Raw genomic sequence first — 16,362 nt, forward strand, 5'->3', positions numbered from 1 at the left:
GAGAACCTACGTGGAGGAATAAAACCTTACCTCGACTGGCGACTACCTGAGTAGAACGAAGTAGATGATAGACGGAGAGAGGGAGGGAAGCCGGGTGATAAACTCCGGTAAAACACGAACGCTGTAAACTTTCTCCGATAATGGCCGACATCAAACCAATTTCGCGCCCGCGTCATTACCCGATATATTGTTGACGAGGAAGGAAAAAAAGAAAAAGAAAAAAGAAAACGTTAACTAGGGGTCAAGTTTTTAGTTTTTCAATCGTTATTTGGAAAATACCGAAAAGAAAATATTTTGCAACGATTCGAATTAATAACTTAATTTAATTCTTAATTGTCGATTATTTCGAAAGTGTGAATTATTTATATACGAAAATACGAATAGAGTAACGTTTTCCTTTTTCGCTCGAGGCTTTGTTTTCCAGAGAATCAAAAGTCAGTTTAGAATAAAATTTTAAGCTCTTTTTCTTTAATCTTTTATCGAAAACTAAAATTTATCATTCATTCCTGTTCGATTAGAAACTAGAAACAAACCCTTACTTATTCGCTTATCTCTTCGAGAAAAATCTATCCTACAAAAAAAAAAAAGAAGAAAAAAGATATTATCTCCTTCTCAAAAACATTCGTATTATACCTTCCTCCAACTTATGCGTCCCTTGTGCAAATTGTCGAGCGAAACGGGTGTACAGTTGGTATTCTTCCATATTTGTTTAATTTATGGGATCGAAGTAAACGGAAGTGAGGCTCGAGCGAGCACTTGATGCGCGGAATTGCATTATTGCGCAGCGATGCCCCTCGAATATCTCGTTACAATGCTCGATCATAAGCGGGAACCGTGTTGCAAGAATTCCTCGCCCTCGCGTTCCTTTTTACGAGGACGAATTTATGGAAGGGAAATACCTCCACCGGCGTTATTTCCTTTTTCCTCGAGTCGCAAAACTGGTGGTGGGCTCTCGCGCTTCACGCGAGCCACGTCGCTCTCTTCTACGTGGTTGAAACAACGCGTGCGTGCATATTCCTGAATATGTTAATTTATACCATTACGTATTCATCGTGTTTTTTCCTTTTTTTTTTTTTTATGTAGAATGAAGGAAGGAATCGGCGGGACTGGTCTTGATACACCTTGCCAATTATTTCGAATTTTTAAGTAATTCCATGTCGAGAAAATATAAAACTTGCTAATTTTTTTTTTCGTAACTCGCCGCGTCTCGAAAATTGTTCATCTTCGTCGTCATATTTAATAACGAATGGCGAGTAGAGGAGACTGAAACGATACGAATTTGCGGAAACATTCGAATCGAAAATAGATGAGTAAAATTAAAAGACGAGGAAGAAGAGAGAACGAGATGGACAAGATCCGCCCGAAGAGAACGAGATCTTTTTTCTTTTTTCGCGACGATATGCTCCCCGTTATTTATCAAGCTTTAACAGAAGTGAAGTCGGTAAAGTTTCGTTGGCAGCTACCACTTTTACCGTAAGACGTAAACCAAATACGTTAATTCGCTCGAGTCACTCCTTGATACCCAACTACTAAACCGAATTGGATAGCAGCTGCGCTCGTGTATCCAACCCATCCGGACACATTTACCTCGTTTAGCTGGCGAGATCAGGTGCGATAAGGCAACAGCCTCTGATAAATGACTCGATGTTTACCAGATTTTCCGATATCGTAATAATTTCCTCCTAATTAATCCGCACTACGATCCCCTGTATATTGATTTAGCAAATTTACCCCAACGATCCCACTTCCTTCTTCCATCTCTTCCATCCGTCTTTCCTTGAGAATCTATCAGAGACAGAGAAAGAGAGAGACGATTCTCCCGTCGATAAGAATTCTTTCTCGAAACGGTTTTTAGAATTTTTCCAAAGGAAAAAGAAAAGAAACGTCTCGTTCGATTTCTTTAGGCGACGATCCTCGGTGAACGAGGAGAAGAAAGAAGAAAGTGGCGAGATGCTGCCGCACCTGCCGCGCATTCCACTCGAGGTGACCCTAAAAATTTCAACTCGATACACGACAAGCTCGCACAACGTTCAACTTGACCGTGGAGCTCGAGCAGGACTCGATACCTTCACCTTGCCTGTGTCCGTGTGCATATACGAGAGGCGACGAGGCTCTCCACGTGGGGGCCTTGAGCGTGAAAGGGAAGGGACGCACGGGTCGGTGATCGCCTCTTGAATATTCAGCGAAAATTTCTGGGCCGAACGACACGGAGTCTACACGAGAAGTTTTCGTGCGAGAAAGTGTCGGTTCCATCCTCGGATCGAATCGTTTCCCAATAACTTTCGGCCAACGAGTTTTACCCAAACCTTGTTTTCGTAGATTTCGTCCAACAGGTTTTGCTTATGGTTATGCTTGGTATATGGTACGCGTATAATGGATCGAAGAGGCGCAGTGAAAGTTTGGAACGCGCCTTCTCTCGCGTGATTCATTTCGTGAAACACTTACGAGATACCAATTTGCTTCCCGCTTTGTGATTGAACGCGTGCGTCACACAGTGTGTTAAGTGTTTATTAAAATTTGGCTTAGAGAATAACAGTCGAGTTAATTTACGAGACCGTTCTTTCTTTCTTTCTTTCTTTCTCTCTTTTTTAAGATGTGGTTTAAAATAGTCGAGAAAGGTTTGGCTCTTTCGCGCGAAACAAGTGACGAGTCAAGTGAGAAATCGTTATAGAAAATTATACGGAGACGTTAGATTTTGAAATTTACACGACGGTATTTATATCGATATTTACCATGGTGAAACTTGGCTCGTTTGAACGGCATTCTTCCACGATTTATTAGATTTAAATAGAGAAAATTAAATATACCGCATTTATAATTGAAAAATTTATTCGATCGTTCCACGTTCTTTAATACCAATTTACGCTTCCCAGCGAAATTACTCTCATACGTGCTTTCGTTGCATCGTAAAAATTTATTTAACCCGCTCGTTGCTATTATCTACGCAAATTAATTTCTCCACTATCGTTCCATCTTCTAAAAACACGCGTTAAAATAATTCCGCTGGAAAAATTCCTCGATCCAATTGCATAATTACAAAAAATACTTTCTACGTATAAATATAATCGTAAATATAATCGTTTCTGTCTATTTGCAAATTGCGCACGAATCGCCGTTCCCCGAACGGAGAATCGAAACGTATTCAGGTAGATAAAAATAAGAGAAAGAGGGGGACAAAGATCGTCATCTTTCTTTTTTTGCGCAGACAATTTTGTTTCGCGGCTCTTTTTCTTTTTTTTCCCTCCGTTATTTCGAAGGCAGGCCAGGACGGATGCATCTCGTGGACGGCTCGTGCAAAGCGAGGCCCGCGAGGGGCGGCACTTTTGCGCTGAATTATTGATGTCAACGTAATGGAGGTGAATGGGGCTGCGCAGATATACACGCGAGCCCTCGTCTCGCATGCACGCGCCCGGAAACTACGCCTCTCCTCTTCTCCCACGTACACCACGACGTCTTTGGACGAGCCACGGATTAATCCCAACTTTGACCTTTTATCCTCTCTGTCTGAGAATCGATGCCTCGTTTAATGGCCTCTCTCTGAAAAATTCCTCTGTCCAGTTTTTCGCGTTTCTGTATATTTCGATTTAACCGAAAACAAGAAAGAAAAAAAGAATGATTTCAATTGGAAAGAATGATCCTTGTTCGAACGACTTTTGAAGAAACGGAATATCGATTTTTAATAACAATTAAGAATTAATCAAATACCGAGAAACTTCAATCTCGTATCATCTTCCAAACAAATTAGAGAAATTAGTGAAATTATTAATTTTTTCACGTTAAATTATAACAAGTTTTTCGGGGAAGAAATCGATTGACGATAGAAAAGAGGAATCGCAACATTCTGACACTGCCATTTCGAAACCATTACCAATCAAAAATACAGAAAAGAAGTCAGTCACATTTGAAAAAAAATAACAAACCTAACTGATCCGCATCGCGAATCCTTTCAGGGGCGATCGACGCGCAGGATGGTTGAAATGGAACGTGTGCAAACTTGCGAGGCAGTTGCAGTCGAATTTCGAGAAATACACGTTTACACGTGTAGGCCGCGTTTTGTTAATTAAGAGAAGGCGCGTCGTTACGCGCAATTCGCACAAGTTTGCACAAGTAGAAGCGGAAAGAGAGGCGGTTACGTTATTCGAGGCGTGTACGCGAGACAGAACCGGAAGTCTGTGCCTCGTAACCTCTTACACCAGTTGAATTTCACTCGTGATCGAAGGTCGAATGGTTGGAAGCCTTTCGGTTACGGAGATGGTGAACTGAACAGGGGCGAAATTAATCGAGTTCACTTCGATTTTGACACGCGAAATTATTCCCCTTCCTCCCCGCGCTAAGAAAACGCCTTTTCGTTCCATTGCGCACTCGCTCGTGCGAGAATTGCGTTACCATTGCGCTGTAATTAACCGCCTCGTCCAGGTTTAGCTGGAATTTATTTGTAAGAAATCAAACAGGTGATTTTGGTTTTAAGAGATAGACGAGTGGTTTGTTCGATGTTATTGTACGATTTAATGTAATGGGATTTTCCAAAGAGTTAAAAAGTTGTGATAATTGAGGCGTGCATTGGCCATTGTGCAATATTTGGTATTGTGAATTTTTCTTTGTTCGAAACCGTCCCGATTCGAGGCTCGGCGAGAGTTTACGTAACATCGAGAAACGAAAAGTCTCTCTAACGCGATTTGTTAATTGGATGCTCAACGGCACGTTATTCGCGACGTGTATGCGTCGACTCGAAATCTCGCCTCCGTAATATTTCTCTTTTATTTCGATGTCTCGGTCTCGATAAAACTTGAGACGCCCTTTTCCAATTCTTTCGCTTCGAATCACGTTGAAAACGCGAATATTTTTACTCCAAGAAAGTTTCGAGTCATAACATTATAAATTCTTTTCCCTTTTCCTTTTTTTTTTAACCACGTAATAGAAAAAGTACCGATACAAATTTCGAATTTCATTACATTTTATACAGAAATAACAATATCCGAATCTGGTTTTCCTTCCTTCGATCCTTCTTTTCGATCGAAAATTGAAAGGAATTGCACGAATAAATATGGAAACAGGTAACATTAGATCATCGAACCGACAACTTTCCTACACTTACGATCTCGACGGCCAAGGTTGGGGTCCATAAGGAAGTTCGTGACGCGAGAAAGTTGATCGATATAATTTTACATCGATCCCAACCATCATCCGATACTTCTCCCACAGCGCATCTTTCCTCCTCGCCTCAGAGAGAGGAGAGACAGGGCTAGCCTACTTTCTCTGCAAAGAGAATTTTTAACCGATGTGTGAGGGTTTCCCCTCCCCCTCTTCTCTCGTCGCCGCGAACTCTCTTCCTCCCTCCCTCCTCTCTCTCCCCTCCTCCCCCCTCTCCCCCCGGTCTCTGTTCATTACTTCTCGCGCTCTCACTCCCTCCCTCTTCTCTCTCCTCTCTCGGTCCGTGTCGTTTCCTCGATTTGCCCAACAAGCTCAGCCGAGAATTCCTCCGACTAGTACCCCTCTCAGAGTCTATATAAGCGGAGTGTTCATACGAGACCGAGCATTTTTTGTGTTAGTAGTGACGGAGCCGTGGGTCTCCTCCGTCAAAGAGGTTGACTGCCGAAGAAGTAGAAGTCAAAGAGTGCGTCAGGATGGTGTGCACCACGCGACACGATAGAACCGTGTTCGATTGAAAATCGTCGTCCGAGGAAAAGAATCGTCGAGGAAAAGAATCTTCCTTCTCTTTTCTCTCTTTCTTTCTTTCTTTCTTTCTTTCTCTCTTCTTCTTTTTTCGTTCATTCCTCCTTTATCTTATATCCTCCGGTGTGTCGTCGACAAGAGGAGGGGGAGGGGAAGAAGAGGAAGAAGAACACGAAGGAAGCAAGAATTTGTTCTATTTTTTTTTTTTGTGCGTATACACAGTGCACGGATGCAACTATGCTACGAGGAAAGGTAGGTGGGATCTCTGTGATCTGCTCGATGATCTTTCGTCGATCGATTTTTTCTTTTTTTTTATTCATTCTTTATTCGACGACCGTCGTTGTGTTGTTCAGTCAGTGTGCTTCGACGAGAAGGAATTCGCGATTTCCCTCTTCCCCCGTTTCTTTCCTTCCTTCGTTCCCAGGTGATGATCAAGATGGGCGATCTTGATGGATATCCGCGATCGCCGCGCACGAATTCGAGAGAGCTGTGTCGAGCGGAAGAACTTTCGTCGCGGAAGGGAATAGTCGTAGACGCGAGCAAAAACGTTTCACGGGTTGTCCTTCTTCTTCTTCTTCCTAATTTTTATCTTCACGTGTCATTTTTTCTTTCTTTTTTTGGATTTGGATTCGGATCCAAAGAGAAAAGGTGCGGTTAAAATTTTTCTTAATCGATCGAATGATAAAATGTTTACTTTTCTCGCAAGATACGCTGCAAAATTTTGCTCAAAACTTGTACCAAAACTTAACTGAAAAGAAAGAGAGAGAAAAAATGTAGTTTCAAGAGTAGCAATGTTAACGACGACTAACGACTGTGAATTAAAATTTAAAATTGGGGGGCATAAATTGTAAAACGTAACTTAGATAGCAGGAGCGTATTTTATTATTATTATTATATAATTGTACAGTGACGATTTTGGAGCAAAGATTAAATAATTTTAGATTTCTTAATATTCGTGAATATCGGTCATTAAGCACGTCAACTTTTTATCAACATGTATAGGAAAATAAGGAAAATAAAAGAGAAATATCAATTTTATTAAAGATCTAAGATTGCGTCGAGACGGTAACAAATATGAAAAAGTGAAACTCTAGAAACGTGGGTTAACGAAACTATTTTCTTTAACGTGAAAGTAAAAAAAAAAAAAAAAGAAAAAAAAAGAAAAGGAAAAAAAGAAAATAATTTTAACGATTGAATTAATCATACATAATGTTACAGTTCCTTGGCGCGCTGTTGCATCAACATTATGAGGATAACTAAAACGTGATGAAAGCGATTATAGCCTTTTGCTCTTCAATTAAGGTTCGAAAGTATAGAAAGCAAGTATAGATTGCAGTTTGACGTCGTAATCGACGGATAATTATTGGCGTAGGGATGATGGCGAGATATTAAAATATAATTAGAGAAATTTTACGGGCGTAAAATTAATCGACGCGCTTTCGAATCTCAACTATGACGGTTGATACGTCACAGAAAGAAATATATCGTTAGAAAAAAAAAAAAAAGAAGAAGAAGAAAAATTCGCGAATTTCAATAATTTCGCGCCATCTTTTACCATCTATCGTTCAACATCTTCTTCTTACTCAACGATTAACGAAGATATTTCTCAAAGAACGTCCAAATCAACCGAGCGGAAATTGACTTAACGAGTATGACGGAACAAATTGTTGCATTAAAAATCGAAAGAACAACCGTTTTACTAGATTCACTGTCTTTCAATCGCACGGCCAATTACCATCTCGATATTTTAACGCTCCTTCTGTCTTAGCGATAAAAATTTCGTCACTTCAGAAGTGAGAAAAGGAGGTTTTAAACACCCGCGTTGAAATTCATTATTAGTCAAACAATTATATATACGTTTTAGCACGCGTCACGTGGATTCGCGCTTTTGCAATCAACCGGGCAAACATACAAAAAAAAAAAAAGAGGAAGAAAAAAAAAGGAAAAAGAAAAGATTACTCGAAGCAACAGCTCGAGACGTGGACGTAAGCGGTAGCACACTTTCACGCAACGCTCAACCGTGTTTCGCATTTTTCCCATACTCATGCAATTCAATCCTTTAACGAGATCTAACGAAGATCTTCTTTTACGCCGCCAATTTCTAAGCGACCAAAAATCGCGAGTGAATTTTCGCGGGTACATCGGAAGAGGAGGTCGCGTTGGACGAGATACATCGACAGATATCGAAACGAACATCGAATTTTCCGTAGTGAATCGTTGCGTTCTCCACGCGGTTCGAATAACGCATAACAAGCGAAGGAGGTGTTGACCTTAGTCTGCTCGCGCCGTCGAAGCGCTCGATTGTCCGCTTCGACTACCTACGTGCAAACTATTGCGCGCTTCGTTAAGCGGAGGCTTGTCGCGGGAAAGTGATACGGAAAGAGGCCGCCATTGAAAAATTGAGGTTAGATTAAAACTTGGAACAAAAGTTTAAGCGATACGATCGAAAATATTTATTCGAAGCTGTTATAGTTATAGTCGTGCGATTGTTTTTTCGACGATAAATTTATTAATTAAAAGAGTATTGATTACATTTGTTATGTTTTGTTGTATTTTTTCCTTTTTCTATTATATCCGTAAAATTAACAGAATAGAATAGAATCAAAGCGAGTTTCCCTTAACACGTGTTGATTCAAATACTTTCAGATTTATTACGAGTGTTTTGTTCATTAAATCTGTCCAATTAGGGTCTAACAAATTTAGACCCTTTGTACAAACGATTTTAGATTCTCTCTCTCTCTCTTTTTTTAATAAATCTAACGGGACTTGCCGAGTAACCTAGCAATTACATTTCGATCAAACTTTGCGAAATTGTTTGCGGGAACCATTCTAGATTCTTTTTCTTAATAAATCTGATACAACTTTCCGAATAATCTACCAATTAGATTTCGATCAAACTTGGTAAAACTGTTTACAGAAGCTTTTTTTTTCTTCCTTTTTTTTCTCTTTCCTTTTTTTGCTCAAGCTCGGGTGTGATTGCGTACTTTCAAGTTGTTTAATCTAAGTTGAAAAACTCCCCTCTTTCGCGAAAAATTTCAATCCGAAGATGAAATTTAATTGAACTTTATTTCGCCACGCGTCACGTATCGAATCATCCCGTCGTTGACGCAACGAGGGATAACACAAATCCCAATTTTGATCTCTCTTTGCTTCCTCATCTTTTCAACCGTTTCACGAATCACGCGTCGTCTCTTTCTCTTTTCTTTCACGCACATTCATTCGTAATATTATTTCCTCAAAATTTATGAATACGTTTCCACGTGAGTCACTCCTCTCCTCGTTCATCTTTCGAATTAATTCTTTTCTTACCGATCTCGGAGAGCCTTTCGCAGTGAAAAGTTCGACGCGAATACAATATTCGAAGGAAAGTTAACCGAACGAACGTTTGCTCGACCTTCTTTCTTTCCTCATTTTTTATGCGCGCTAAATTTTCCTTCCACGACAAGACCTACTTGTACTCGATCCGCGTACACCTTAATCTCGAGGGCCAACGACATCATCGGATAGGAATCGTTGTGTTGACGCAATTTACGCAAAAGAGGTGACTCGACACGCACCTTTCGATCGAATCGATGTAAATCGTTTTACTGAAGGCGAGTGTTTTATTCCTTCAATGAGATACCAATCGCGACAAGGAAGATTGTTACGTAGAAAGATGGAAAGATGGTATTTTTGCTGCCGCGGTGAACGAATTTCATCAAAAATTCGCATTAGTTGGAAGATAGAAACAAGTAAACGTGATTCTTTTTATTGATATTCGTGGTTTCTACGATTGACAAAGAGAGACAAATGTGGGATTCATCTGATCTGCGAAATAACAAATCCGTACAATTTTTCGATACGCACGAGTTTCTGTCTGTCGGGAGTATTTCAATTAAATATACATAAAGTTGCGCGACACGGAAGAAAGGTATTTTACATTTACGAAGATAAAGCGAACGAGGATGGATACATATTTGCATAGATTGCATCTATACGTTGTACGGTATTTTCGCGCGGGGTGGATAGATAAATTTGTGAAAAAATAAAATGATTGAAATTCACGTGATATATATTTTTTTTTATAAAATTGGGACGTTTCGTGGATTTTATTTTTAGCTCTTGAAACTCGTCGAATGGTGAAAAAACGCGGACGCGAATCAATCGGAAATGTGAGGAAAATGATTCTGACGATCGAAAGAAGATCGATTAGAAATACACGAGAGCGTATAAACAAGATAAATAAGATAAGATATCCGTATGCTCTTCTTTGAACGTACTTCGTGCACTCCTCCTCGATGCACTTGGGAGAAAGTGCGGCATATTATGTTAACCTTGCATCTCGGTCATCGTTCCACTTAAGACTTTTCCAAGAATGGTTTCTCGATGACATTTACTGCTTCAAACTTGCGCATCGCTTCTTGCCCCCCTCCCCCTCCTATCTAATATCTTTTATGGAAAACAAACTGGTTGGTTGGGTGGAGAATGGTTGTTATCGTGGGAAAAAAAAAGAGAGAGAGAGAGAGAACGTAAAATCGGTTCCAGTTTTATTTTTGTTCGGAATTTCGGTAATAAAAAATTTGGCCAATTTTCTGGACGTTCGATGGAAAAAGATATCTTGCGCAATTTTTCATTATCCGCTCGTCAAAAACTGCGACACTCGCGACGGTTACAACGCTTGTACACGTAGCGACAGAATCCAGATCGATTAATCTACTTTCGAATATTAACGTCGCTAAAAATATTTTCGCAGCAACGTCGACTCTTCGTTACTCTTCGATGGAACCAAGTTCGTTTAACGTGTTTAAAATGGATCAAAGAATTGCATTTTTTTCTCTCTCCCGTAAGAGGCGATTTATGTGTTAATGGAACGACGCTTAATAACACGGTGATTTTAGTTGGGAACAATCGGGGATTAAAGAGAAAATGTAATTTCTTTTAGCATCGCGCCATCTTTGTAATTAACGAAGTTATCACGGGCGCGCGCAGTTTAATAGTTGGAGGGAGTAAATGCAGGTTCACATAATACTCGCATACATACGTCGGGATGAGTGGCTCGCCTTGCGCCAACCGAGGTTGTAAACTAGCTTAAAGTCTCTCACGGCCTTCAATTCCGAACCCTAGACAATGTGTGTTGGCACGAGTAAAACGTGTACCACGATACCAGGGAAGCAACACTTATGTTTCCAACCAACTAATTAGAAGAGGAGAAGGCGTTGCGCCAGTCACGATTAGAACTCTCGAAACTCTAGAAATTCCTCCTAGAACTTTCTATTCGCTTTTAAAGAAAGATTTTTTTAATAAAATTGGAAAGACGAATATCAGCGAAACTCCTTTCTACGATTCTCTCGTTCCCACCTCATTGTACCACGTTTACGCTCCGATTGGATCGAGTTGCTCCACCACCAATCGTGCCAAACTACGGTCGTAATTTAGTTTATTAAAAAATAAAAATAAATCGAGGAATCGGAATGGAATAAAGGGTCCGATTGGTTTTCGTTCCAGACGACAATCTCTCTGCTCTGCGTCCTGTTGCTGATCGGACGCGAAGCTCGCGCGGTGGTGAACAAAGCGCAATTCCAGACGGTGGCCAAGAACGAGGAAGAGAAGCGGAACGAGATCAAGGCCGACGACAGGATAAGCAACTCGTACGGTCCACCTTCGGACGATTACGGGCCCCCTCTCGGCTCGAGCGCGAAAGGGCCCGCGCCGGTCTACGGCCCCCCGGAGCTGGTAGGCGACCACGGACCAACGCCTGTATATCCACCGCCGCCACCGGACGTTCCTCCGCCTCCTGCTGCCTACGGGCCGCCCTTGTCCTCGTACGGACCACCGCGCAACGTCAAGCCGCCGAAACAAACTTTCGCGCCCCCCCTCTCCCCCTTGCCCGCCAAGCTGGCCTTCGCCTCGCTCAAACTTCACCACCACGGCCCGCCCAAGCAGCAGTACGGCCCACCCTATTCCCCCTTCCCTCCCTCCTTCAGGCCCCCCAAACCCCACTACGGCCCACCCTTCAAATTCGCCACCTCCCTTCCCAACACCCACTACGTACCCGTGGGATCGAAACCCGGCTCTCACGGGCCCGCCATCCCTCTGTCGTTCGACACGTACGAGGTGCTCCCCCAAAAAGTGGCGGTCCAGTTCGTCCCCCAGTCGACCAACCACGACCACGGACCTCCGCCGCTCGCCGCTGCCGATCTCTACGGACCGCCGCCCCCACCCGTCGTCGTCCCGCCACCCGGAGTCCCGGCGCCGCCGACGCCCCCCGACATCAAGTACGACGGTTGGCAACCGATCGCGGGCTCGTCGTCGGATCACCGACAGGCCGGGAACGGCGTGCAGGCGTACGGAGCACCGACGATCGACGAGCACAAGGGTTTGGAGGGGCTGTCGTCGGCGCACGTTCAACCGTCGACGAGCAACGGGATCGAGAACGGGCAGAACGTGCCCAGCGACTCTTACGGCGTGCCGATCCACAGCCCGGAGGCGCAGGACTTGAAGACCTCGGTCAAGTCCGGGTCGAGCAGCAACAAGGGCCTGCCGCCCCCGCCGTTGCCCGAGTACGAGCCGTTCCACAACGAGAGGCCGCCTCACGCGAGCGGCGCGCAGCAAGGTCAGCCGAACCCGCGCTACGAAGCGCCCGCGAACGCGGACCCCCTCTCCCTCCCGAAAACGGTCGGCTTCGAGTTGTTGCCCACCGTCCCGTCCCTTGCCGCCGACCCTCTCGCCGGACCTGCCTCGTTCCCCGTTTTAAAACTCCCGCTCCTCGATCCCGCCCTCCACCCCACCGCACCGGGGGGCGACGCCCCCCGCTCCTTCCACAATCCGGCCAACGATTTGTCCCAGCTGTCGGTCAACGCTTTGTCCAATAACTACGGCCCTCCACCACCCCTCCCGCTCCCCTCCCACCAACCCTTCGCCAAGTTGAACTCCATCGAATCTGGAATACCTCTGCCGCCGCCCCCCTCGCTCTTCGACTCCTACGGCTCGCCGCCACCTTCCTCCTATTCGCCCAACGGCCCCTACCCCTCGCCTCCTTCCTCCTTCTCCTCCTTCGGCCTCCACTCGTCCACCCTCTACAAGCAGCCCTTGCACCACCACCGCCCCCCGCCCCCCAGACACCCACTCTCGCCCCCGGCCTCCCTCATTCCGCCCAGGAACCGGGAACCCGTCAAGTTCAAGGAATTTCCGCCGATCCCAACCGGGTTGCTCACCAACCTGAACCGATATTTCCCGCCGCCGCCGAGGCACGAGCAGGCCAAATCTGCGGCGCACCTCCCCCCGGCCGCCCTGTCGTCCGCGGCGTTCGTCGAGCAGCAACAGCTGCCCTCCCTCCACGCCCCGCTCGCCTTCAACAAAGCCCTGCCCCCCGCCCTCCACGACCCGCCGATAGCCGCCCCGCACGCCCGATACGGGACGCCGCTGTCCTTCGGCGGCTTCAACACCCCGGCGCCTGTGCTCACGTACGGCGCGCCCAACTTCGGCCCCGCGTCCTCCTTCGTCTCCACCTCGACCGGCTTCGGCAACAATTTGTACGACGGCGTCACGGCCGCGTACGGCACGCCGGTGGTGAGTCTGCCCTTGTCCACGGGCCACGACTGCGGCTTCCAGCGGTACGCGGGCCTCGAGGACGGGGCGACCACGGCCGCGTTCAACGAGGCCGCGGCCGCCGCCGCCGCCGTCTTCGCCTCGCCGCCCGCGCTCGACCGCGAGCCCCCGTCCGTCGCCCAGCTCGCCCTTCGCGACTACCACCAGCCCAGGGCCGACCTGAGGGACAGCTACGGCGCCTCGATAGGCGCGAGCTACGCGAACGCGGACAGCGCGCTGTCCGGCAGCCACTCGGTCGAGCTCGCCGACTCGCTTCTCTCGCCGCCACCCTCGCCCGCGCCCTCCACCGCCGCCCCTCCCCTCGACGAGGCAGGAGGGGCGAGAGCGAGGGAGGAGGCGAGGAACGAGGTGGACCAGTTCCTCAACACCCAGGAGGGAAGCGAGGCCCTCTCCCTGGCTGCCAAGGGCCTGGCCATCAACGGGGGGGACGGTTTCGAGGTGCAGGGCTCGAAGGGGACGTACACGTTGCAGATCCAGGCCGCGGACGGGGGATTCGGGACCGAGAACTCGGACGGGAGCGTGAGGCACGATCAGGTGCTGTCCAACGGCCTCCTCCAGGATATCCTCGCGGCTATCGAGCAGCCGGATCAGGGGCAGGTGCTGCGGGTGCAAGGTCGGCCGGAGGCGCAGCAGCTGCAGCGCGTGTACGGCGACGACGCGGCGGTCGAGCGGGCCGGCGAGAGGGAAGATTCGAAACTCGAGGGGGAGACTCGGGGCGACAGGAGCGGACAGATTGAAGCGGCGGGCGAGTCCGCGAGGAAGGAGGCCGTCGCTCTTTTCTTCGACAATCGGTACGGCGAGGGGGCGAGGAAGGAGATAAGGTCGGTCCCTCCATCGTCCCTCCATCGCGATCGGAACGAAACCGAGTCTTCCTAAATCTTCTTCCCCTCTCGTTTCGTATGATTTTAGTAGGTTCGTTAGTAATTTAATTTAATTCGATTCAACCAAGTTCGAGACTCGTTTCCTTACGGGGGAGAGTAATCACGATGCGAAGTCGTTGTTCGGACGGACCTCGTTCGAATTCCACTCGGAATATTTGATACACTCGCGGGTGAAAGGAGAAGACGAATTGGAAAAATCTTGGACGAGAACGTTTGCCAGGTGTCTCCTTCCCTCTGTATTTCTGTTCGCGCGGAAGAAGAAGAAGAAGAAGACAGATCTTATCCGCCTTCGAGTTTAATCGGGGCGCAAGACGAGGGCCGAGAAAAGTCCTCGAGCGTTTCGATTCTCGCGCGCATGTATCGGGCGATTTCGTGGATTTCGAAAGAACTCTCCCGTTGAGTTGACCGACGACACGGCGCGTTTCGCAACGACGTTTCGTTTTTTCTTTCGACCGCGAATCGTCCGAGGTCAACAAGAAGAAAAGAAGAGAAAACAAAAGGAAGGAAGAAAGACCGAGGAGGGCCGAGCAACTTTCATCGTCGAGAGGAGCGCGCGCTTCTTCCACGTCTTTAACCTTCACCGAGGTGAAAGTTCAGAGAAGCTGGTCGAACCGCTTCGCGATAACCGTTTCACTGCGCCCGATACACACAGGTTTTGCATACCTTTGCGACGATTACAGAGAGACACGCGTATATCTAGTCCGTTGTTTCGCGATGAGACACGCCGGGGGATGATGAGTTTTTTTCCCTTTCCTTTCTTTTCCAGTAAATGTAGAGCCATCGTTACTCGGCTCACCGTGTTACGAGATACTTTTAGCGATTAATAGTAGTAGGCTCGCGTTAATTCTTAGGTAGATTTTGATACAAACAGTTTCAGTTTACGCTCTCAAGTAGAACTTTTCACCTCAGAATTCGTTCTTCTAGGCGACCGCCTCGAAATAGCCTCGTTCGTAGTATAGAGCATTGGAAAGCGTTTTCGTTCCTCTTTCGCGGAAATAATAGCAAGAGATATATTTATGTTCGATCGACAGGTTTAATTTAAATTGGTTGGCAAATACGAAAAGGCTTTCCAATCGGGGAATCGCGCATGATACAAGTATCCAAAGATACGCAGAGAGTAAAATCCAGCCGACGTTGATAAGCAACGCACAAGCACGCAGAGATAATACAGTGTAATAATTGCTCTATACGTACATAGGTAATAAAACGTTGATGCGTTCGCATGTGCGCTCATCGACGCGAGTTTAAAACCCGGCTGCGTATACGTTATTCCGTATTTCGGAGTAATCTTGAACTCCTCTTCCACTTTTATAGCGCTAGCCTGGCAAATGGTTATGCATAACTTGGTGTATTGCAGATACGTAAAATAAGTAGAGCGTATATAAGCTTAAGAGAGATGCTCATTGTTAAGAAATACGCAGTGACGATGCTGCCAAGCCATAAAACACGTCAACTCACCCCCTCTAACTTCTCTATCCATCCCCTTCCTCTTCTTCCTTCTCTCCTTCCTTCCTCCCTCCCTCCCTCCGCCTCATTCTTCTTTTTTAAATGGATTAATTTATTATTTTACGTGTAGGTCTCGTGCATACGAGCGATCGATGTTTATTATTCGTCGAGCATAATGCGTGTACGACCGCACTCCTTTTTATATGTTTGCGTTAAGTAATGTAAATATACGATCTACTATTTGTAAATAGACGCTCTATTTTATTCATCTTCCCTATTTTCGAGAATATTCTCAGTAAATTTTACGATTTTTCTCTCGACCAGCACCCTAATTATGAAAAATATTATGAAAAATATCGAGAAGGGAACGATTTTTATCTCTGTCCTCCACTCTCAGCAACGATCGAAAAACGTCGCAACACCTTCGTCCGTTATTGGCGAGAAGAAGAGAAAACTAACTAAGAGGAAGCTTTAGAAGAGGAGAGAGAAAAAAGAACCGCAGTTGTCGAACGCGTTAAAAGTTTAAACTCGAGTGCCACTTTATGCACGGACACCCGATAGAATTTCCAAGCATCCTCCGTTTATCTCGATCGCCGCTGTTTTCCCTTCACGTTGCTCATTCACTCGATGTAATTCTGACTTTCAGCGGCCGAGATTCACCTTTCGGATCTGTTGCCGGGCCACGTTTCACGGTAGCTGCCTCGAACGAGGCATTATTTAGTAATATTTTTTTAATAATAATTTTTTTTAATAATAAATGAAATTCGCTCTCAGG

The 16,362-nt window shown here is 45.7% G+C and overlaps 1 protein-coding gene across 1 annotated transcript; it reads left to right on the plus strand.

Annotated features, from left to right (window-relative positions):
- Positions 1–5,527: 5,527 nt before the first annotated feature.
- Positions 5,528–15,835, plus strand: LOC133667806 (uncharacterized). The gene is made up of 2 exons (XM_062087121.1): positions 5,528–5,925; positions 11,158–15,835. The coding sequence occupies exons 1-2, from the start codon at positions 5,911–5,913 to the stop codon at positions 14,134–14,136; spliced, it is 2,994 nt and encodes a 997-aa protein (XP_061943105.1). The 5' UTR covers positions 5,528–5,910; the 3' UTR covers positions 14,137–15,835.
- The last annotated feature ends 527 nt before the right edge of the window (positions 15,836–16,362 follow it).

Source organism: Apis cerana, linkage group LG1 (assembly GCF_029169275.1).
Source record: "Apis cerana isolate GH-2021 linkage group LG1, AcerK_1.0, whole genome shotgun sequence".
NCBI classification, from domain to species: domain Eukaryota; kingdom Metazoa; phylum Arthropoda; class Insecta; order Hymenoptera; family Apidae; genus Apis; species Apis cerana.